At 31.7% G+C, this 24,237-nt stretch overlaps 1 protein-coding gene across 12 annotated transcripts in view; it reads right to left on the reverse strand.

Moving 5' to 3' along the window:
- The window catches only part of LOC106873723 (nephrin), a 722,597-nt gene that overhangs the window by 15,756 nt on the left and 682,604 nt on the right, over nt 1-24,237 (reverse strand). For 5 of the 12 annotated variants that reach the window (XM_089352172.1, XM_089352165.1, XM_089352168.1 and 2 more), the window contains 4 exons: nt 12,449-12,609; nt 10,412-10,595; nt 7,387-7,523; nt 443-500 (listed from right to left, as the gene is read on the reverse strand). In XM_089352172.1, coding sequence (XP_089208298.1) covers nt 443-500; nt 7,387-7,523; nt 10,412-10,595; nt 12,449-12,609 — 540 coding nt within the window. Of the gene's footprint in view, nt 1-289; nt 501-7,386; nt 7,524-10,411; nt 10,596-12,448; nt 12,610-24,237 lie in introns of all 12 variants that reach the window. The other 7 variants (XM_089352166.1, XM_089352164.1, XM_089352171.1 and 4 more) reach the window with 4 other exon arrangements.

Here is a 24,237-nt window from a genome sequence, read left to right on the forward strand (position 1 = left end):
GAAAAATATAGTAAAATAAATTGTAAAAATGTGAGATATATTATTACACAAGACTTAAGCTGACATTTCATTATGAAGTTACTGTTAGTAATTAATGTATTAGTACGAAGAAGCATGGGTTTAATAAATAGCCTCAGAAAGAAGAAAAGAGAGAGTTTGTGCTTTGGGGAATGTTTTCCCTTCACCAATAATGGTTTTGAAATTATTAATAAAAAAGGTAGTTTCCTAGGATAACCATAGAGAGAATAATATACAAGTGTTTCAACTGTAACTACAGTAAACTACACACCTGGAGAAGGTGTATAATTAGGCAAGTCCTGAGAGCCATAGAGACGTGCAGGCAATGGAGGGGCATGGTTTTCTAATGACAAAGTAGCGGCGGCAGCAGAGTCGGTGGCCCCCCGGCTGGAGGTACGCACTGGTGGAGGGGGTGGTGTCTTACCGGCTCGGCTGCATGGACGGCTGGGCGCACGTTCAAGGTAGTCCCCTACCATTCCATTCTGAAAATAATGGCACAAAGACATACAACATCAGAAAGAAACCTATGCACACTGACATGCGTATAATAAAGAGCCTGAGTTTCATGCAAAATTTACGGTTTTCTAGTCAAAATAATAATAATAATAATATTCATAATAGTAATAGCAAAATACTATTAACATATAAACAAAGTAAAATAAAAAATAAAATTGAAATTTGCTTTCCTCCATGAAATCAAGATAAACGAATAAGAATAAAGCAGGGAAGCAAATTAATGTTCAAATAAAGGGAAAAAGTGGGGAAGACCCTATCTGTATGTTTTAGTTTTGCATGTTAAACATTAAAAAACACAGAAACTTAAGTGTAAGAATCCTATTTTTTTTTTTTTCTCCTGAATAAGTTTTGAACTAAGAAATCAGAATCCAATATGGCAATATGTAACAGAAAGATTTGTGAAACAGAATATTGGTTCTTGCTAACAATTTTATCATCAACACTATTATGAGTATCTATATTGTAGAGAGAAGAAAAAAAAATCACTAAGATTCAGGTTCTTTTTGTTTTTCTGTATGATCTTACTGTAGGGTTTTAAAGTTTTGCCAGTTTGTGTGCCTAGTTACAATTTCTTGTTAATTGTAGTATTCAGGAAGAAAATTTTATGCATACAATTAGTATTTATAATAATAATAAAGAAAATGATGAGAAATACTGAAGTAATTTTGTTTGTTATTAACTGTTTCAGAAAGTGATTTTTAAAAATATTTTTATTATTACATTTTTCTCTCAAACAGCTAAAAGGAATGAAAAGTGACATAGTTTAAGTGACTTAGAGATTTTCAATGTGATTTAATGTTTGCAAAAAAAGACATTTTAACCATTTTTTTTTTTTTTTTGACATACAGCAGTCAACAAATTTCTTCCTTTTTCGCAGAAAAGGAAAAATGAAAAAAAATTAGGTTGTGTTTTTTTTTTCTCAGTTTCAATTTTTTTTGCTAATGAAAATGGGTGAAAAATTAAACCAATGTCTTATAAACTAAAATACAGAGAAAGGTCAGGACTTTAAAGATGATCATTTTAAAACTTGGTGGTGGTAGAATAGATTCTATAAATCAACTAAGTGAACAATGAAGTAGTCTTGGGAGTTGGCAGTGTGTCACCATATCTCCCTGTTTGTCCTCCCTAAAAGATATAAGTATGAGCTTAATGAATTTATTTTTCTAATATAACAAGTGTCATCATATAACGTATAATGCTGGGAATATACTTTTGTCTCTGTGGGTGGTAGATTTAATCTGTCACATGGTCTCACACCATCATGTGGCAACTTATAAACCCTCACTTTGAAAATTTTTTCCCCCAACACATACATCAGTCATGGAAGCCCAGTAAAGAGTCAGAAGTGCACTTCCTTCCATCTTAACTAAAAGATGAAAAATAAAATGTGTCTCAGGTGATGTTACTTCTGTAATTAATTGATACTTAAACACTATTGGTAATATATTTATTGCTAATATTCAAACAGGAAATTTAATTTCATTTTAAAAATTAATATCCACTTCATTATTTTGAATATGTAGCTTTAAATTTGGATAAAAATATACTGTACCAATATAATATTATCAGACATTACCTATGATATTATCAGACAAAAATACATTGTCCCATATTATCTCTCATAACACTAAATGTAAAACAGATATTGTTCAAGTCCTCTAGGATGTAATGCTTACAATGACTCATAAGAGTGTCATCATTTTCTTTCACAGATCTCCACAAACCAATGGATAAGCATTTACACCTGGATTTTATTGTCAGCTCCAAGTCAGCCCTGATTGAGCAACTCTTTGACAAAAACCATTCCTTAATTTTTCAGGCATAGTGCTTCTAGGACTTCAATATTGAATATGAACTATTTTCACAGGAGAGAAGAATGCGATCTGGGGAAGATAAGTATGTTGAATAACTATGTAGAAGCTCTGTCAGTGTTCTGGTTCCTGGAGCTTCAAGTGGAAGAGGTAAAGACAGACACCCTCCCACTCTGATTAGGATACCAGTCTATCAAAAATAAGTTTGCTAACTGAAAAGGAAGACTAAACTTTGACCCATGATTTTTTCATGTTCGAAGGTGAACCACAAAAGAGCACAACAGTGCTAAGATGACAGGACAGAAGGACATTAATGATAGGAAAAGGTACTAATAAAATGGTTCTGTAGCTGACTTGTGGAGATTGAGGTTTGCTGACCACTGTTGGAGAAGTAAAGAAGAAAGTGTTGCTGTGGACACCAAATTATGGTACCACACTGGCTGGAAGACCATGGAAGATGATTATATATATAACATCTTGCCAAGTTGGATGCCAAGTTGAAAACTTAAAAACACTAATGGAAGATAAGGAGGGATGGAGAGAGGTAGTCAGACTGACCTGGGCAATCAGCCTGGCTGCATCATGCCTCATTTAAAAAAAAAAACTAATATAAAAGTTAATCAAACTAGAGAGATGACCAAATGCCTCATCGTCTACAACTTGTAGCTATTTTATCAAAGCAGCCAGTAAAAAATGGATAAGGGTGGATTGAATCAATAAGTTATGGGAAATATACAGAAGTTGCTTTCTATTTCTGGATGTAAACATTTAGCTAATATTTTCAAATTTTGCTTGTTTCATTGGAGAAAACATTTGCCTTGGTACACATGGAATTAAAAGGATTGTTTTAATATATTACAGATCCTGTATGAATAAAAATGAAACCACATTAATTAGACATAAAAATATATGAAACAAATCTGTATAAAATACACAAAAGGAACAGAAAATTATATAAAAAAAAAACCTTTGTTGAAATAAAGATAGTTATGTTTCTAAAAACTTGAAAATAAAACAAAGTAAAGAAGCTACCAACATCATTGAAAGTGAAAATTAATTACAACTAAAGCGCTCCACAAACAACTATATCCACTAGTATTAACAATTTTTCATTCGAACAAGAAAATGAAAATCTCATTCTATTAATTTTATTTTTACCCTTACAAATGAGATATTACTTGGTAACGCTGTGGATTTTTTTTTTAAACTCTTACATTTTAGTCTTCTGCAACACCTATGTTCTTAGCACTCTATTATCTATTCTAAAGCTGTTGCTATAATTGATGTTAATTTTCCAGAGAAGACAAAAAATAAATGATTAAAATTGGAGTGAAAAAAAAAAAGCGAACAAGAAAACATACAAAGAAGAGCAATTTAAAAAACTGCTTTAAAAAAATGCAATGACAAAAAAAAGAACTGAAATGGATTTGACATGTGGCTGTCAACATTAATGGTGGCCATTGTAATTTCAGGTTAGGTGGGAAAAAAAATAAACAAAGAGGAGAGCAGTAATAATTTAATTAGTGAGAAAAGTCAGCGGATTTGATCAAAAGCAGTACAAGTACTTAAATTTAATACCAGACTAAACAGAAATGATCAATAGTTAAAGTTTCAAAGAGATTGTATTAGTCTTTAAGGAGTAAATGCTGTGTTAAAAAACTTAAATAAGAAATATGATATAAATTCAATAACTTCTTTTGCATAGCAACTTCTAATTCCTTTCATCGGCATATTTCTTTTTCTTTTTTTTTTCTATCCTTTGTTTTTAATGGGGGCATGTGTGAGAGCAATATCAATAAAGTTCTCCTCCTCAAGAGATTTCTCTTTAATAGGTCTTAATCTGCAACTACTGCCCTACTTACACCGTTTCATGTGTTCTGATCTGCCTATGAGAGAGAGAAAATCCATGATATTAACCTTCAGACCCCAATTAGTTTTATCACATCCTACTTCTACGTTACTAATCAACTACTTCACCAAACATCTGTTCCAATCAGTCAGAGAACTGCATACGTCTGACACCTACAAGAATTAGCTAAAAATAAACTGATCAAAACCAGAGCTGAAAGCAAGTACATTTACATAAAGTACAGGTAAGAATAAGGTAAGGAATGATGGCATGGAGAGGTAAAAGTTTCAGCAACAGATATTTGTAGTAGTGACAGGATAATTAGAAGAGACTCCTGTTCAAAACTTTATTCAGGAGGAACATGGATTGAAGGAAGACCAGCACAAACAGGAAAGTGATGAGACAAGTATGAATTTCAGGATTAAGTTAGAAAGTGAAATGAGCTGCATACAAGACAGAGATAGTGTGCAGTTGAGATGAAGCAATGGCTATAATGTTAATGTGCTGGCTTTGTGGTTCATGATCATAAGGTGATGAGTTCAATTCTCAGTGGCATGTCATGTCCTTCAGAATGATACTTTATTTCATGTTACTCCAAATCACTCAGCTGGCAAAAATAAGTAGTACCTGTATTTCAAAGGGTCAGCCTTGTCATACACTTTGTCTGTGGAGTGCTCAGTCACTTCCACATTAATTTCACGAGCAGGCTGTTCCATTGATCAGATCAACTGGAACACTCGTCACTGTAAATGATGGAGCACCAGTCAGTAAAATACAATTCTGCTCAATCCACTCATTTAACAAGCCAGAATGAGAGAGGGTCTATCTATGTGGATTCTCAACTTAAAAGAAATAGCAGCTAAATCTCGTGCAAATCATACCCTATCCCTCTTTTAAAAAAGAACATATTGGGATGTTATGGTTACAAGTTCAGTGTTTGAAAAGCAAAACTGGCTATGATGGTCATGGCTGCAATATCTTCTGAACAGAGATAAGTTGGAGCCAAAAAACATTAACAATAGGTTCAACACTAATATCATCATCATCATCATTTAACGTCCATTTTTCCATGCTGGCATGGGTTGGATGGTTTGACAGGAACTAGTAAGACCAAGGGCTGCACCAAGCTCCATCTTCTGTTTTGGCAGGGTTTCTATGGCTGGATGCCCTTGTTAATGTCAAACACTTTACAGAGTGCACTGGGAGCTTTTTACATGGCCCCCAGCACCAGTGCTTCATAGTTAAGTAATTAACAATAAAAAATAAGTAGCTGGTTATAAAAACCATCTTACTCAAAATGGTATAGAAGATTAAATACTACTGAGACACTTCCGAAAAAAGAAAAGCCATTGGAAAACAGATTATAGCAGCGACGTCATCTAAGAATATCTGAAGAAGATATCGTATTCTGAAATATCATCGGACTATAGATAACTAAATTACAACAGGTATATAGTCCAGTTTTTGTATTATAGTGCATTGTTGTACCATTCAAATTTTTTTATTCTTTACAAACAATACACAATGCTTCAAGCGAACTACAATACTCTCCTATTAAACAGTAAAATGATAAATGAAGGAAGAAAATAAAGTAATGTAAGGCACAAATGATTGATACTTTATTTCTACTTAACCAAAGTTAAAGTAGGAACATAATCTTGCAGATCTGTTGACAGAAATGCAAATGCTGGGATCTCTAATGTTAATGCAGACACCAACTACCAAGATCCTTTTCTTATAAGAATAAAAAAAAAATACTGTATATTCATAGCAAAGCAATTTTAACACAACGGATATTATTTTACTTCACTACAACTTTATAGGTAATTTGTATAAAAATAAATATTTTGCTCTATGCTTCAACTATTTCTTCATTAAAGACTATAACTGGCTTTTAAATGTGAAACCCCGCCACCACCAAAAAAGAAACAATTTAATATGAATGGAAAGATGAATTTAGAAGCTTATGTCAAGCACCATCTGCAAAATAGCTCTCGTTCTAAATAACTATCTTACCCTAAGGTCTCCTACTAACTTTTTGAGTATAATTAGGATATATTTAAGAAATTTAATTGTTATTTAAAAATTACTATTGAAGCTTAAAAAAGAACCTTTCAGTGAAAGAGTTTTATAAAACACGTGTAAAGGCACAACACTGACAGAACAATAGAAATTAATGTATTGCTGTAATGACTGGTACAACTGCCATTTACTACATAGGAAAGAAAGAAAATGAGCCATCAGAAATACCAACATTATAATTAAATTTTCCTGACAAAGAAAGAAAAAATAAAAAGCAAAATTAGAAGTTAAGATATTGTCGCCAATTAAGAAATTAAAAATGCTCTTATAAAACAAAAAAAGTGGGGAATGAAAATCACTATTCATATATAGATAATTGAAATTGTGTTTGGAATTGACATGAAAGTGGTCGTTAGGTTATTCTTTAAAAAATTCTTTTTATATAAATTTACATTTCTAATATAGTGTGGCTCATTTCCATACTTCAAAAGTATAAGAAACTCATTTTTATCCTTTTCGTTTTCAGAAGTCATTAAAAGTGAAGAATTTTAACAAGACTATATCAGAAAAATAATATCAATTTCAAACAACTTAAAAAGGTTAATGAAACAAACTACACCATCTTCAAGTTTGTGTATTCTATAAATCATGTTGTATTTCAAATTTAAATGACAACTATTTTTATTCTTATATTACTTAATCTAATTAAAATTTCATTAAGAAAACAGATTCCTAAAACTATTCAAGCAAAGTGAAGTTTGGAATAAAAAAGTAAATTTTGTAAGCAGACTATATTCCAGAGTAATAAAATGGTACTAAACCACAAAAGACAACAGTTAAAATATTTCACCTAGCAGTAATAAAATTACATTAGAAAACTTTTATTCTAGCAGATACAACTATTTCTTTTCGGCAGTTATAGATCTTGGAGCTAGCTACACTTAATTACAATTCAATAATTATATATTATTAATCAGTAAAACGCAGCGCTATATTTCACAAGGATTATCACTTTCACAGTAGCTTTAAAACTCATAGTCAAAGTAAATGAAAAGAAATCATAAAAAGTGAATGAATATCTGGGAAAAAAACCCCCCAAAAAACAAAACAATAATCTTAGAATAAGGTGCTGAAAGAAGAAAAAGGTCCCCTGTACAGTCCATTACTTACTCGCATTCGACTATTTTGTTCTTGACGAGACCAATTTGTATCTTCATATATATTTCCTGGTGGCGTCTTGCCTCGAATAACCCCATAATGATTAGGCTCAAAGGTTTCTGTCTTTTTTTTAGGTGTCATATATAAATCTATCAGAGAAAATTGAATAGTCATAAAGATATGTAAAATTTAAAATTCCAGTCAATATTTATAACATAAATGGAGACCTACTTTAAACTAGATAATGAGAAAGTATATGAGAGCAGAACAAAAACAAGAGTATTATTATTTTTTTTAAGTAACATTTAATAATACTTCAATTTCAAACAATTCCATCCCTCAAATTTGTAAGTTGTGACACTACAGTTCTATATTTAAGAGAGGAAGAATTATGTACATTATTTACATTTGACGGATATTTGTCCTCATCTTGTTTGTTGTTAACACATCATTTTGGCTGATATACCCTCCAGCCTTCATCAGGTGTCTTGGGGAAATTTTGAACCTGGGTTCTCATTCCTAAGGTATTTTTTGATGTTATTATTATTATTATTCAGGTCACAGCCTGGAATTGAACTCGGAATCTTGGGGTTAGTAGCTCACGCTCTTAACCACTATGCCATATGCCCACGAGTTCAATTTCAGGCAGTGACCTGAATAATAACAATAATAATAATAACACCAAAAAATACCTTAGGAATGAGAACCCAGGTTCGAAATTTTCCCAAAACACCTGATGAAGGCTGGAGGGTATATCAGCTGAAATGTGTTAACAACAAACAAGATGAGGACAAATATCAGTCAAATGTAAATAATGTGACACTATCCTAAAACTTTTTTGAAGAACTATTTGCTTCATTAAGGACCAAACCCTACCACCCTCTGGACAGGGGTCAGCTTACTAAGCACTTAATGTCCAACCACAGTTTCTGCTGTAGCGCTAAAAAAATATACATTTCATTTGATTTCTAAATATCCTTTATATTAAGTCAGTCATTGCACACAAATGATGAGTCCTGTTTGCAATTTTTCAATATTGCTGCTCTTTCTGTCAAACATTGCATTATATCAATGGAGGGTAAAAAAAAATCCACACATGTTTTAAGACTTCTCAATGATATATTTCTCAATCTGAAAATTACACATCATGATTTCTCAAAATGTAGAATATGTCACTGCATATTAGCCAAGCTCCTAAATATTGGGTTTTTAGATAAATTTGTTCATTTTTCTCTCATTTATTTTAATCCCTTCCAATGTTATTTGAATTAACACTAAAAAATTTTTATTGGATTATTTTATGGATGCTTTTGTAGCTCTATTCTTCTACAACTTTAGTTCATCATTTTTGAAATCTAAATAAATATTATCTATAATGATGGAATGCCAAGTGAAATATAAAAAGGAAAAATATCTGATAGCCCAATAGTAAAGATGTTTTTAGACTTCTGTTTGAACAAAATTAAGATTTTAATGAGTATTATCTTCAATCTATACGTGATGAATGAAATTTGAAACAATTTCTAGCATACAATTCTATATTTAAGAGATGAGGAATTATTTACATTTGACAGATATTTGTCCTCATCTTGTTTGTTGTTAATACAAGATTTCAGCTGAAATATCCTCCAGCCTTCATCAGGTGTCTTGTGGAAATTTTGAACCTGGGTTCTCATTCCTAAGGGTTTTTTTTTATGATGGAAGTCTATGATTTAAATATAAAATGGTACATAATAGAAATAGAAATGATCTCAGGCTTTTTGGTACCAAAATGGTTAATTGATTGATTGATTATTATCAACATGAATTATAATATGGGCACATGGCATAGTGGTTAAGAGCTTGGGCTACTAACCCCAAGATTCCGAGTTCGATTCCAAGCAGTGACCTGAATAATAATATCAACAAAAAATACTTTAGGAATGAGAACCGCGGTTTGAAATTTCTGCAAGACACCTGATGAAGGCTGGAGGGTATATCAGCCGAAACATTGTGTGAACAACAAATAAGATGAGGACAAATATCTGTCAAATGTAAATAATGTACAATTTCTAGCATAAACAATGTTATAAAATGGAAGAAGCTAACTTGATCATGAACAGACTTTTGGATCTTAGTGAAGAATTCTTTACAAACATCATCTTGATTGTTTCTTCAGGAACATCATTAATATTGAAAATACTGAAGACATGTCAATCCAATGATTATTCAACCTTATAATTCATTAGAAAATTACTGTTTGTAAATCTCACAAAGAGAGATATTCAGCAAAAATTCTTTTGGAGTAAAGATTATTTGCCATCATAACATGGCAGTCCTAAACCAAGACTGCCATGCTATGTTGTCAAATAATCTTTACTTATAATTCATATTGATAATAACCAAACAATTAACCATTTTGGTGCCAAAAAGCCTGAGATCGTTTCTAGTTCTGTAATGTAAAATCATCCATTTTATATATAAATTATAGACTTCCATCATAATTTTATCTTAGAACCTTTGGTTAAATTTGTTACATCAGATTAACAAACATTTAGTTATCTTACTAAATTGACAACAAATTTTGATTATTTTCAAAATTAATTTAAGGAACATGTATTTTATTACATATGATAATGAAAGTTAAAGAACACAAATGCCTTCATCTACTCTGGAAGTTCCCTTTCCAATGAAGTCCAATTTGCCTGAGACATTTTCAGCCATTTAACTAAGGCTATCTGTTCCTTTCCCCATCTCAGTGAATGCCAGGAGTAGTCATTATGCCATTTGATCAGTAAGATCAAACAACAGACTCATATTGAATATTCCATTTCTACAGGTCAAAATTGGGAATTGTCTATTGGTTTAACATCTGCTATCTGCAAGTTTTATAAAAATATTGCTTAGATAAATTCTTAAATAAAATACAAGCTGTCTTAAATCTGCACATTTTGAGAAGGACAGATAGTGTTTTGTAATAAAATTAATTCTTTGTTGATCAAAAATAATTCTTTAGTCAATGGAATTGGAGAGAGAGATAAAGTTTCCTTTTACTCACCTTCATTTGGTAATCTTGTGTCTGAATCATCTAAATATGCAATTTGCCGATTTGGTGAGTCCATATATATTCTTTTAGGTTCTACATGAGGTGAATCTTGTTTACATGGTGTATATGGTCTATCAGAATAATCATGAGGAGGTAAAAAAACCCGCTTCATATCTTCATCCTGAAATGGCAAAAACTAAAAGAGACATAATTCTAATTTGCTTCTTTAAAAAAAAAAACAAAAAAAAATTTAATAAAAACAAGAAATACAGTTCTATATTTAAGAGATGAGGAATTATGTACATTATTTACATTATTTACATTTGACGGATATTTGTCCTCATCTTTTTCGTTGTTAACACAATGTTTCGGTTGATACACCCTCCAGCCTTCATCAGGTGTCTTGGGAAAATTTCGAACCTGGGTTCTCATTCTCAAGGTATTTTTCATCATTATTATTATTATTATTCAGGTCACTGCCTGGGATTGGACTCAGAATCTTGGGGTTAGTAGCCCGTGCTCTTAACCACCATGCTATATGCCGGAGGATATATCAGCCAAAACGTTGCGTTAACAACAAACAAGATGAGGACAAATATCTGTCAAATGTAAATAATGTAAAAACAAGAAATGTTATTATGAACCATATTTGTCAGACACTGTACTATATATATGGCCAAGTATGATAGTATTTCAATAATCAAATTCTAAATCATGGTATTACAATTACAAATTAAGATTATTCAGTTTCTGTCTCCAGCAACACTTCTTGAGTAGAAAAGCAGACAGCATATCTAAAAGTCACAGCTTTCCAAGTTTCAAGGGTTATTTCTCATGTGGTTTCATATTGTAATTTTTTTTTTTACAGATTTCAAAATCAGCAAAAGAAAATAGCTGGACACTATTTCATAGCACTTTAATGATTTTAAATGGGAATCTGTTTTTAAATTAATATTATTCATAACCATCACATACAAATACACACAAAGAATTGATTTTAAAATTTTAATGCCTCTAAGAGAATCAGAAAAGGCGACAACAAAATATTTTTTGCCATATTTTTTTTAACCTTTATGTCAACCATCCTATTTCTATATTTGACATCTATTGTTACTACATACAAGTAATGGTTACAAGTAAAGATAGACCCATTGTGATACAATTTTACTGTAGAAAAGTGAAGATTTCAGCATATTTACTCATACTTAAAAAAAATTTAAGCCAGTAAAAACTTTCTTTTACATATACACGCACGTTCTACAATGGAACTCACAAGGTTGCATATTACGTGATAGAAAAGAAAATCATTCAAGTGAAGAAAAAAGCACATCCATGCATACATAAAATGCCATCATTTCTAATGCATATAAGTATAAATGAAGTTATATGGCTGTCTCCAGAAAATATTAAAAAACAAAAAAAAATTTGAATATAATAATAGGATTTTAACATCTTTAGTGATTTGCCTTCTGACAACATAACTGAAATAGCTTAAAAGTTGGATAATCTAAATAATCTTAGTATGTAGCAAAATGTAGTAGCAGAGTTTTAGTAAAAAAAATATATAAAAGAATAATTTTATTCTGCTGTCCAAGAGTATTTTAGTATGACTTATTGGTTAGAGCATTGATTAAGGAAAAAGAAAAAAAAACCCTTGCTAAAATGTATTTAACAGCAAATGTCTACGGATGATACAGAGACAAAATATATAGCATCCATCAATGTAAGAGGCTAAACTTTAACATTTGTCAATCTATCACCCAGAATAACTAACCTAACATTATTTATCTGTCATGATCATTGACAAGAATTCCACAAGGCCATTGACCTAAATTTAACATTTGTCATTATGTCAAAAATTAGCTTATGTTGTTGTAGAAGGTAAAAATTAAATAACCACTTGATTTCAGAAAGAAACGTTCAGAATAAATAATACCAGATCACTGAATTAGATTTTGAAGTGCAAAAGATTCAAAGAATTGGAGAAGAAAATAATTCCTCTTAAAAATTTGAACAGAGATTTTATGTTAATTTTAATTGTCTACATACCTCATAGTTTTTACTGCATTCATCAGAAAATTCATCTAAACTTTTATCATATGTGTCATAGCTTCGAGCATCCTCTGATGGAGACATGGGATAAAGATGACTTTCTTTCGTTGAGCCAAAAAGCTCAAATGTATTCGTATGGCTTGTTGTATCGCTACCGTCTGTGAAAAGACCAATTTCTTAATGGTAATATATAATGATTTCAAAAATTTCGAGCATTTCAATAAATAGTAATCACAGAATATATTTAATATTGTTTACATTATACAAAACATAATTCTAGTTCTATGCTCTTTCTCTTTATGTAAGAACATGTATGTATTACTCATTGGGTTTAAATAAATTTCTAATCGGAGTTATTCAGACAAAGAGAAAAGCTTAACTAAAAGCAACTATTTTAGCATTTCTAAAAGACAAAAAAAAAACAAAACATCATTGAATCATTAATTTGCAAGAAAAACAGGTAAGAGAAATTTTCCATTTTAAGAAAATAACTCGTATTAGAATAGACTTTATTCTGAAAATTACAAGACTGGAAGACTGTAATAGATATGTGAGAATGCAAATATGTACAAAGAATCTAAAGGTAATTTCACAGCAGCTACAATAAAGACAGAATAACTCATCTTTATTTGGTGGTATTTAGTTGAAGATGGCGAGAACTTACGATTAATATTATGTTCCACTTTTCTACTAAAAATTAAAAGTAAAAATTTAAAAAAATCTCCACATTTAAGCAGTTTGTTAAGGTGAAAAATATAAGATGCCATTATATGGGTGATTAATTTTTCCATTAAAAATATAATTATTGTGATAACATTTTGACAAACAGAAACAATAAATGGTGAGAGCTTAAGGATTGGTTCTCAAAGTGTGTATTGTCTATATTTCTAATATGTTCAGTTACATGTATCAGTGAGATTTTGACCTAAATAATAAAGTAAAATAAACACTAAATATTTAAAAAAAAAAAAGAATGTGAAATTACAATGGATACTGTTAAAGCATTTTCTCTCCACAAGTACATTGTGGATGTGTCCTTAAAATAAGAACTTCAATCTTTTATGAAATACTTTTTGGAAAAGTTAATGTTATAACTTGGTAGATAACATTTGGTTAAGAAAATGAGAAGCTGTGTAAAAACAAATATATATATAATTAGTCAATTCAACATAACACAAAAATACGTCAACTAACTCAAAACAAATAATTTGAGACACATGCACATGAATAAAAGACTTTTCTTATTTTCTGGAAGAAATAAAGAATGACAGTGAGAAATAATGTTGACTAAAGTTAGATATTGACTGAACAATATTGACAAGCAAATTGATCAACTAAATAAACTCTAGGTTACTTGGAAATAGGCAGTGATTGAAAATAAGAACATTCAAGCATTTCTAATCTGAACCAGCTTAAATTCTTTGAGTCATTAAAAGAGATAACAGGCTTCATAGGATTTATGGTACTGAAAAGCCATTTAGTTGATCCTATTTTCAGATCATATAACAAGATAGTGTTCTTATTAAATAAAAACGAAAGAAGAGTGAGGATTTGGTTACACATACAACCAATATTTGCATAATAGCTGCAATGAAATCAGCCTTAACATCTTACTGGTATTGTATCTTTTTAGTGAATTCAGACACTACAGAGCATCTGGTAAAGCTCAGTTATTTCTTGAAGGCTACTTTTTTTATAAACTAGAGAATGATATTCCCTTACAATAATAATAATTTTGAGGGGATGGTGATACTTGGTACTATTGACCCAAGTGCTTGACTGATACTTTAATGTCCTCTAAAGGATGAAAGACAAAGCTGAGCTGGATAAACTCCTAATGACAATACCAGACCAGCCAACCATTCAAGGATACAATCAGAGATCTGCTGCTACAAGCTCAATCATAGACCAACTTCCAGCCATAAAGTGACAACATAACTGATAGGAAATGAATTAAGGCAGTGCTACAGAATGGCCACAATCCTACGACTGACACCATTAGAAGAATAAAAGAAGAGAGGATTTAACGCAGAATGTAAAGAATGGGAAAAAGGACTGCAAAGAATTTTTTTCTGATGCTGTCATGATTCTTCCTGCTCCCCATAATAATTGTTTCTGATTTAAACATAAGGCAAGCAATTTTGAGGAGTGAAGATTGGTTGATAAACAAGGAGTCCAGTACTTGATTGGTACTTTAGTTTATCAAACTCTAAAAGATGAAAAGTAGAGTTGACCTTGGAATGGATAAAACTTAGAAAATATAGAGCTGTAACTAATGTCAGGTATTTTGTCTGATGCTCAAATGATTCTATTAGCAATTTTAGCGAGGAGAGGTATTAGTCAATATCATCAATCTTAGTATATGACTGGTACTTTACTTCATTGACCTTAGACCGTTGAAGGGCAAAGATGACCTTGCCAAAATTTGGAGTAAAAACAAAACAAACAAAAAGAAAAAAAAAAAAACGAAAGAAATTCCACAAGGCATTTTTTTTTTTACATGTAACAAACCTATCAGCTTATTACCACCCTAAATGTTTCTGATTTAGGCACAAGGGCAATAGCTTTTAGAATAGAGATTAAGGGAAACCATTGACTCCAGGACTTGACCGTCATTATATATTGTTGACTCCAGAAGGATGAAAAGCAAGGTCAGTCTTGGTGGGATTTGAACTCAAGAAGCTGGAACTAGCAAAGCATTTTCTGCTGCTCTAATGATTCTGCCAGAGCGCCACCATCATAACAACAACAACAACAACAATAATAATAATCATTCCCTTTATTTGCCATAGAGATAACTGATGAGAGGGACATTACAAAATTAATTTCTATGTTAATTTCTATGATTGGCAGAAATATTTGTGAAAGGTCAATTAAATCAACAAGACTATTTAATTAACCAATGGGTTTTACCAATTGCAATACATACGAGGTAAACATTACTAGTCAGAATATCAACCAATGACAGGGTCTCTACATAGTCGCTCAACCTGCTAGAAATAGCAACTAAATCTCAAGAAAACCACATTGTTATGAAAAAGAACACACTGAAATAATGTGTTATAAGATAGACCATACGTAAGTAAGAAAAAGGCAGGATGGTCATAGTTACCAAACGTTTTGGTCACAGGTTTGCTTCATAATAGCTCACCTGGGGCTAAGCAACAATAATTAGCACTTAATTTATCAACCACCAGAAGGGTGAAAGGTGGAGTTGAACTAAAAATATGAAAGAGACATAACTAAATACCACAAAGCATTTCCCCATACAAATTCTACTAATCCACTATAATAATAATAATAATAATAATAATAATAATCATAATAATAATAATAATGATTAAGTTTAAAGTTCAGAGTGTAATAGTGATTGCCTGTTTCCAAGATAATATACAACAAAATGAAAATTTAGAAAGCACTTAATAGGGAAACTAAAATAGTTAATTAGAAAAAAAATAATAATAAGCATATATATATATAAGAAAAAGAGTTTCCATGGGAAAAAAAAAATGGTAAGAGAGTGGAGTGGATAATAGGTTGAAAAGGACAAGACAATTGTGGCAATTTTAGTTGGTTGAAAGAAACTGAAGTGGTTTGTGATGTGGATGCATATGGTGAATAGGAAAAAAAAAACCAGGAGAATAACATAAGTGGTACACTGAAAGAACATGTTTTGTGAGATTATGGGAGCTTGAAAAATATAGAAAGAATTAAAACTTTGAAGATAGAGAAACAGAATATACGAGAAAGAAAAGTCCATTTCTTGCATTTTCTCAGCTTATGTTAAATTGTGGAATGTAACACGTTGTTAAGTATGAATTTAAGACATGGAAGAGCAACAGGCCCACTGACAGAAGTTGAACTATACATCCACTGCTTGCCAGGTGACTGTTTCAACCAAATACACAATAGTGCGCATGTGTATAATTGCATCTCTTCATCCTGTCAGTGGGTGTGTTTCTCTTTGCCATATTTAAATTGGTACTTACTAACAGTGCCTGATATCATTTAGATTTAAATCTTAGCAGTTACTTCATACTTTACATTGTACAACGGGAACTCAGTAAAACAATTAGTGACCGTATGCAACGGGATGTGACCAGAACTAACTGCAGAGCTAATCTAATTTATAACATACTCGTATTCAGGCACAATAGCTGTGATGATGCTAAAGAGTTTGATTACTGAAACTTACTATAAGAGTCATTGTGCTGTGCCTCTGGGCAAGACACGAAATTCTGCCTGTCTCAGTCTGTCTGGCTCACAAATCAGTGAGTGGTTAGCTGTAAAAACAAATGCTCCATCAATATGCAAATCCCCTAATTTACGAAAACGAATCTTACCCACATAATTATGGCATGGCGGGGTGGGAGGAGGATGTCTAGGTGAATGGAACCTTTTTATATGATATACACTCACACATGTATATGTTAATCGATGCGTATAACACAAGGAAAGGATACAGGTGTGTGAGTGGAAGTGGACATATTTCTGTGCAATTCTGCTATAAATGTTTATACATACAAATGAGTTTCTGTGCTGTCCAGAAAGCAAAACAAGTAGTAAGTGTGTGTGTGTGTGTGTATATGCAAAAAGCCAATTGAGCAGATCAACAATAAACCTCGCAAAAGTAGGAACAATTTGCCATAGTATAGACTACCAGTACTTGAACCACTAGTAAAATGTTTCAGTAGCTTGTAGAACTGAAGTAAACTTCACTTCCACTTGTAGATAGTTTTTGTCCACAGAACTTAGAATAAGTATAGTGTCCATGACTTTTTTAGGGTCTCGAATACCGGTAGGGGTTAAGTAAGTCATTCTCAGACTAAGGACCTGACTTGAATACTGGCAACAGTGTCTACTCTACTATGAGCACCTGAGAATGAAGTGCAGCGATGTTAAAGTAGGCTACATCATCATCGTTTAACACCCATTTTCCATACTGGCATGGGCTGGATGGTTCGACTGGGGTCTGGGAAGCCAGGAGGCTGCACTAGGCCCCAATCTGATCTGGCAGTGTTTCTACAGCTGGATGCCCTTCCTAATGCCAACCACTCCTAGAGTGTAGTGGGTGATTTTTACATGCCACCGACACAGGGGCTAGAGGAGCTGGCATCGACCATATATATATATATATATATATATATATATATATATATATATATATATATATATATATATATATATATATAGTGTGTACGTGTGTGTGTAGACTTGTAAAAAGTGCAAGTGAAAAGTGCGAACCCTACCCACATGTGATAATTATATAATTGAAACATACTAAGCCCATATTAGCAAGGTTCTATCTTATAAGTACACCTACAGAAGACACTTGAGGCTTTCAGTTCTGTTGTCTAGCCCCAGGTTAGCATTGATTAAGTAAATCTGTGATCAAAAATGTTCCAGCTATCACCATCTCATCTTTTTATATATTAGGAGATACATTGTTGAATGTGTTTTTCTTCTTTGAAGACAGAAGGATGTGATTTGATAGAGATTTGACTGTCATTTCTAGCAAGTTGAGTGACACTGTAGAGGCTCCTGCATTAGCTTTGAAGTGAAGCAAAAGGACAAAATATTGTGTCTGACAAATTCTTGAGGAACCGAGTCTCAATTACACAGATAAATGCCACATTTGTCTGGGACTGATATATTGTCGTATCTTTTAGCACTGAATCTTCTTCAATGTCACTGTAGCTGTTAACTAAATGGTTAAGTTCAACATTTATCTTTTTAAAGGGTGGTTCACATACAGAATCGACATACAGTTAGTCCAGTAGTAATAGTTTACTGGTGAATATATTAGTACTGAGAATAAATGAAGTTTTAATATTTTCGTGGTTTATACAAGAAATGTTTGTTCTGTGAAAAATGTAGATATTAAAGTAGAAGATTATATCTTATTGTTTATAAATAGAAGTCTGATGTCAAGTATACTACTTAACATTCATTATTTGTAACCACATGGAACTACAACTGAAATATAATTTAGTAATTCTCTAAATTTTCCATTAACTTTCACTATTTACCACAGTTATATTTGCTATTATGTTATTTTACAGGAAGTGTGCTTTATGATAAGTATATTAAATGGGAAGAGACAAAATCTTTCTCAGTCAGTTTCTTGAGATTTTTCATTCAGATGAAGAAAATGCAAAGATTCTTATGTCTGCCCTTTGGCTTTGAAGTAAGATGTCATGAGTATTACTCAGCTATTCTAAAAACTAATTTCATTAATGAAATGATTTGGGTCAAAGCTGTTCTGATCTTCAGTCTTATTTATCCTATTGCCTGATGTCACATTTACTTTTGATCTTTAAAACTACTCATTTGATCATGTTTACAAGTGTAGGATGGCAAGGTTAATCAAACATTACAGTAATGAGGAATGAAGAATTATTCTATTGTTGTAGTCTGCTGCAATTCAAATTTTAGCAAAACTTCTTTGTTCATTACTTAGTTGCTTCTAACAAATTGACAAAATGGCTTCTTCACTGAAATAAATAAATGTGTTTTGACATCTACCAACTAAAGAATCTCTTGTAGTACATCAATAATGCTAGGCTTCTTTAGCACAGCCATATATAACCAACACTTATTTGTTATGTATCTTTCAAATACATCAGAAAAATCTCCAATTACAACATAGTCTAGAGCAGTGGTCATAGATTGCACAAGAAGAAAAGTATCCAAGGCCCCCATCAACTTACTTCAGTAACTTTGACAGTTGCAGATATAGACTGCTTAACTGATTAGAATATTACACTGACCAGTCAGATTTTTGCATCAGAGCACAGCCAATATCATATAACACAAATGCAATTCTACATTTGAGGATATTATTTTCATGTATTCTCTGACAGCTTCTCATTGTTTTCCTTACTGAAGACATGGACCACTGCACATTTTCCCTTCATGGATAAAATCTCATTTTTCTTCCAATTTGTATATGGCCAACATATGTTCAACTAAACACATCAGAATTTCGATAAACTTTCTAAAAGTTATCTTTATTAATTCTGTACTAAAATTTCAGAAGCAGAAAATATGAATGATTGGTCCACACTAAAGTAATTCCAAGAGATAATAAAATGATTATAAATTAAATATAAATATTATCCAAATAGTTAGTAATAAAAGTCTAAGACAAACAAATGCCCTACGTTTATGACTATGAAGATATGTGCAAAACAGATATGTTGTTCTCAATACAATACATTCCAAACAAATGGCCATCATGGATGGTATTAAAAGAAGCAAAATAAGAAAGAGGGTGGGTGGGGAAGATGATATTTAAAACCACTACCGGCTGATCATATTCAATTCTGCTTGTCTAGAAATGAATAACATATGACTATAGCTGCCAAGTTTTCAGAATTAAACTGTTTTTGACAAGGTGATTTATTTAATAAATAAAAATTAACACAATCTCTATGAACATGCAAATGAAATATTGACTTGCTAACAGAAGTCGCTGTAAAAGGATTTTCTTCACAACTAGAATTTTAAGAGAAATTTTACATTCACAAAAAGTATTCTTAGGGGAATATCAGGAAGTCATTTTTTAAACAAATAAAACTTTAGTTTATTTTCATATAGGCAATTAATTTTATAATCTTATAGGATTCGTGGAGATTGACAATATGGAACTTGCAAACCTTATATAAAAAATTACTCTGGGAACAAGAAGATTTTATTTTCAATCAGTATAAATATTGTTTATTTTTATTTAATATTTATAAAGTGCATAAAATTAAAAATGAAATGAAATCAGCTTTGCTAGATTTAATCAAATTTGATACAGTGGTTTACTTTAGAACTCAAGAGAAAGGAAATAGCCAAAGATTAACAATGCAGATCAGTATTTGAAATTTACTTCAGAATTTATAATGAATCTTCTCTGGAAGGCAGTCTATTCAGACCATGTATAATAGAACAAAGTGTTACATTGTATAAAATCATTTATTGATTATAAAATAAATGAAAATATAAGGATATTAAAACCATAATTTACAAAGGGCTTGTCAATTTATAATAAGTCAAAGGTGAAGGTGATTGTGATAGGCAAGTTTAATTCAAACACTTCTAAAAAGTGCTTTCATCACATAAATCCACCTTATTTTCAAGTGAAACTGAAGCAATACACATTTCTTTGAATATATGGTTGCATGTATGGGTAGGTGGGGCTTGCATGTGAATTCGCATGGGCCCATGTATTATTAGCATTTAGAGCAAACATTCTTTTACATGGTTCAATCATTGCACTGTGGCCATACTAGAGCACTATCTTCTAAAGTGCAGTTAATAACATTAATCTCAAAAATAATTTTAATAACTGGTAATTATTTTGCTCACCTCCAACAAGTTCTGTAAAATGAATCAGATTTAAGGTCAGAACATAATAAAATACCATAAGGAATTTTCCCTGAGGCTCAACTGAAATTTGTCATCCACCTGCTACCATATGTTTGGTTAAATTTATGGCTATCAAATCTTTAAAGCAATTTCATAGGAACTTTATGCCAATAATAAACAAGTCAAAAGTCTCTCTTTTCGCTTTAGGGCATCTGGCCTCTTTTACAGATTTGTTTAAAGCACCATAATTTGCTATATGTCCAAAGCAGACACCTGGAATTCTGTTTAAAGTCACCTAAAAACTAGGTGACAATGTTAACCAGGTGACAAAATGAGTTTACCACCCAAGAACACAGATTGCAAAGAGGAGGTACAAATACCACAAAGTACTGGTACTTTATTCTATGATTCCTGAAAGGATAAAAGACAAAGTTGGCCATGGCAGGATTTGATCTCAGAGTGCAGAAAGCCAGAACAAATACCACAATGCAACACATCCCACAACCCAACCAGTTTGCTAGGTGTATGAGTTTACTAAATTTATAAATTTGCTCGATCTAGAGATACGGTAGAATTTTAGCTTTTAGAACTAAGTTAATTAATGATTCTTAATTTCACAATATTTCTTTCATATATCTACAGTGGAACATTCTCTTTGTCAGCTTCGTTAATTACAGAAAACTTGCAATGTTTGCGTAGAGTATGACTTGCCTCAAGCCTATGAAGGAGCTTCTACATGGTTGTTTGGCCTGTTAGAAATAGCAACCAAATCTTCCTCAAATAAAATCCCACTTGAAAAAAAAAATGAAAAGACAAAGATCCTAAACACACTTTGAACAAGAAAAAAACAAAAAACAACCCAAGATGGTCAAAGCTGAAATGCTTCAACCATTTTGTTCAATCATTGCTAACCTAGGGTCAAACAACAATATGTCAATATTCAGTTTATTTCTCATCTCCATTTTACATTGGAACATAAATTGTGATTTCAATTATACACTTGCATCTGTTTAATTTAATCTTTGTTTATTGCATTACAGAAACCAGATAAGTAATTTCTATTAACCATGAAATATTTTCCATTGCATGCAGCCACCTTGAGTCTAAATATATAATTTAAAATTAAGAATACCTACAACTGTTTCATGATAGTCTATTATCCACTTTAGTCTCATGATATTTATTTTCTCATTGAAAAATATCCAATTTTACTCAGGGCTATACTACCCAAAACAAAATAATATAAATTTCAAGCCTTCAACATTTATTTCTATTATTGGGTCATTACATTATATACTTTCTGTATAAATATTAATTATATTTTACTTAAAGTAGCCTCAAATCTTCTAGCTTAACCGTTTGAAGTTCACTACTATATCTTCCGACAATTATTACATTATCTAATTGAAGAGATAACACACTATCTCATAAGCACAGACAAATTTATGCATTTCAAAAATCTAAGATGTCTCCTCGCTACTAAGAGCTGAATAAAGTATTTTTAAAACAATGATGACTAAGTCTTCAAAAACTTGGCGCTGACCTCCTCAACATTCTCCAGTGGTGTTGTTAATCTAGTCTCCATGAACATGAAAAAAACACTACGATTACACAATAAGACATAATTGTGGTCCTCTCACCATAAAAAATAACAGAAACATCACAAAGCTAGAAGCTTCAAAATCTCTTCAAAAGCTTAGCATGACCTTCACTGAAGATCCCTCCTAGCATATGCCCATCGTCAACATAGTAAAGACTACATTACAAAGACTGATCTTCTGCCTCAGAGCTAGGAAACACTTGAGATCTCATCATCCATCTATCCTTTACAAAGCTCAGATGATACCCACAATAGAGGGCAGCTCTCAATCTGGGATGGCGGTACTTTATAAATACACACACTTACACATAGATATCCTTAATGGCATCCAAGGAAAGGCCAACTGACTGATTGACATGAAGTCATTCCCCAACACACTCCAACAATAGCTCACAGACATGCCGCCGTTTCCTCTGCCTGGCTTTTCTTCTGTGACTACAGCAGCTTTTACATATCAAAATTGGATGTTCTGATGCTATCTTCACAAAAGCATTTCTGATTCACTTTCATGAATCCATCAGGCAAACCCCACATACCAAATCTTTCAGCCCTAGAAAGGAGTTGCCTCTCTGGAATTCTTTCCTGCACATGTTTATCTGCAGCCACCGATTTTCATCAGTTCAAGAGGAACATTAATAGCATCAATTATACCAGTTAAAGGAGGCCAGCCAAAAACCAAGTGCACAACCACATCCTCGAGAGATTAAAACCAATAAAAGAAAAAGTTACTAACATTGACTTATGATCATAATTTTGGTTTTAATTAATCATATTACTAATGGAACTAGTACTGCATTTTAATAAGTAAAATTAGACAAGTAAACTCTCTTACAAGGATTGGCCTAATATATTCTCAAAATAGCTGCAAATATGAAGCCATTATAAGTATTCAGAATGACACAAAATTACTTTTATTTTTGAGGTAAATTTCATTTCCTAGGTATGAGCAAATATGAGCAAATGTGTGTGCATGTATTTATTTGTATGTGTGTGTGTATGTTAGAATTTTTTATGTATGTAACTGAAGTTATATATCTTTTACTGTCTGTGTTACAAAAGAAATAAAAACGTTCGAAGAATATAAAAAAAAATTGTTTAACAAACTATGAATTATTGAGTCTGGCTGACACAGGAATCAAAAGTTTAATCCAACTTAAATTTAAAATAATATGTTTTAAGAATAAAAATCTAAATGGCAATATTTATCATTATTACTCAGAAATGTCATAAGGTAAGTTAAACATGAAGGCAGAGAGAGAAAAATTGAAAGAATCTAAAAAAATTATAATAATGTTCAAGACAACTTAGTTTACAATCAACTATAAATATGGGAATAGAAAGGTCTCTTACCCCACTACTATATAACGATAGTGTTCTAGTAACAACAGATGGTATTTAGCAACAAGTCAGATGTAGGACATTTTACTTTAGACTTTTTCAGAGAAAATATCTACTTCAATGAAATACTCAACAGAGAGGAAGTAAAGGAGATATGAAACTTCACATCATATATCTTAAACTACTTTAGAGAAAAAGAAAATTATACAATTATCAAGCGTTAAAGGAATGGCAGAGACCAATCAAGCAAAATGAATGGTATGAAATACAAATCGATGTGTGAGTGTTTATATATCATCATTATCATCATAGTTTAATGTCTGTTTTCCATGCTGGTGCTGGCATGGGTTATGGCAGGTGGGGTGGGGGATATGCATATGTATATACATATAGCACAAGTGTGTATGTATGTATATATATATATATATATATTTATATATATATTTATATAAGGCAAGTTGGCAGAAACGTTAGCACGCCGGGCAAAATGCTT

This window comes from Octopus bimaculoides, chromosome 5 (genome assembly GCF_046866305.1).
Source record: "Octopus bimaculoides isolate indiv1 chromosome 5, ASM4686630v1, whole genome shotgun sequence".
Classification (NCBI taxonomy): Eukaryota; Metazoa; Mollusca; class Cephalopoda; order Octopoda; family Octopodidae; genus Octopus; species Octopus bimaculoides.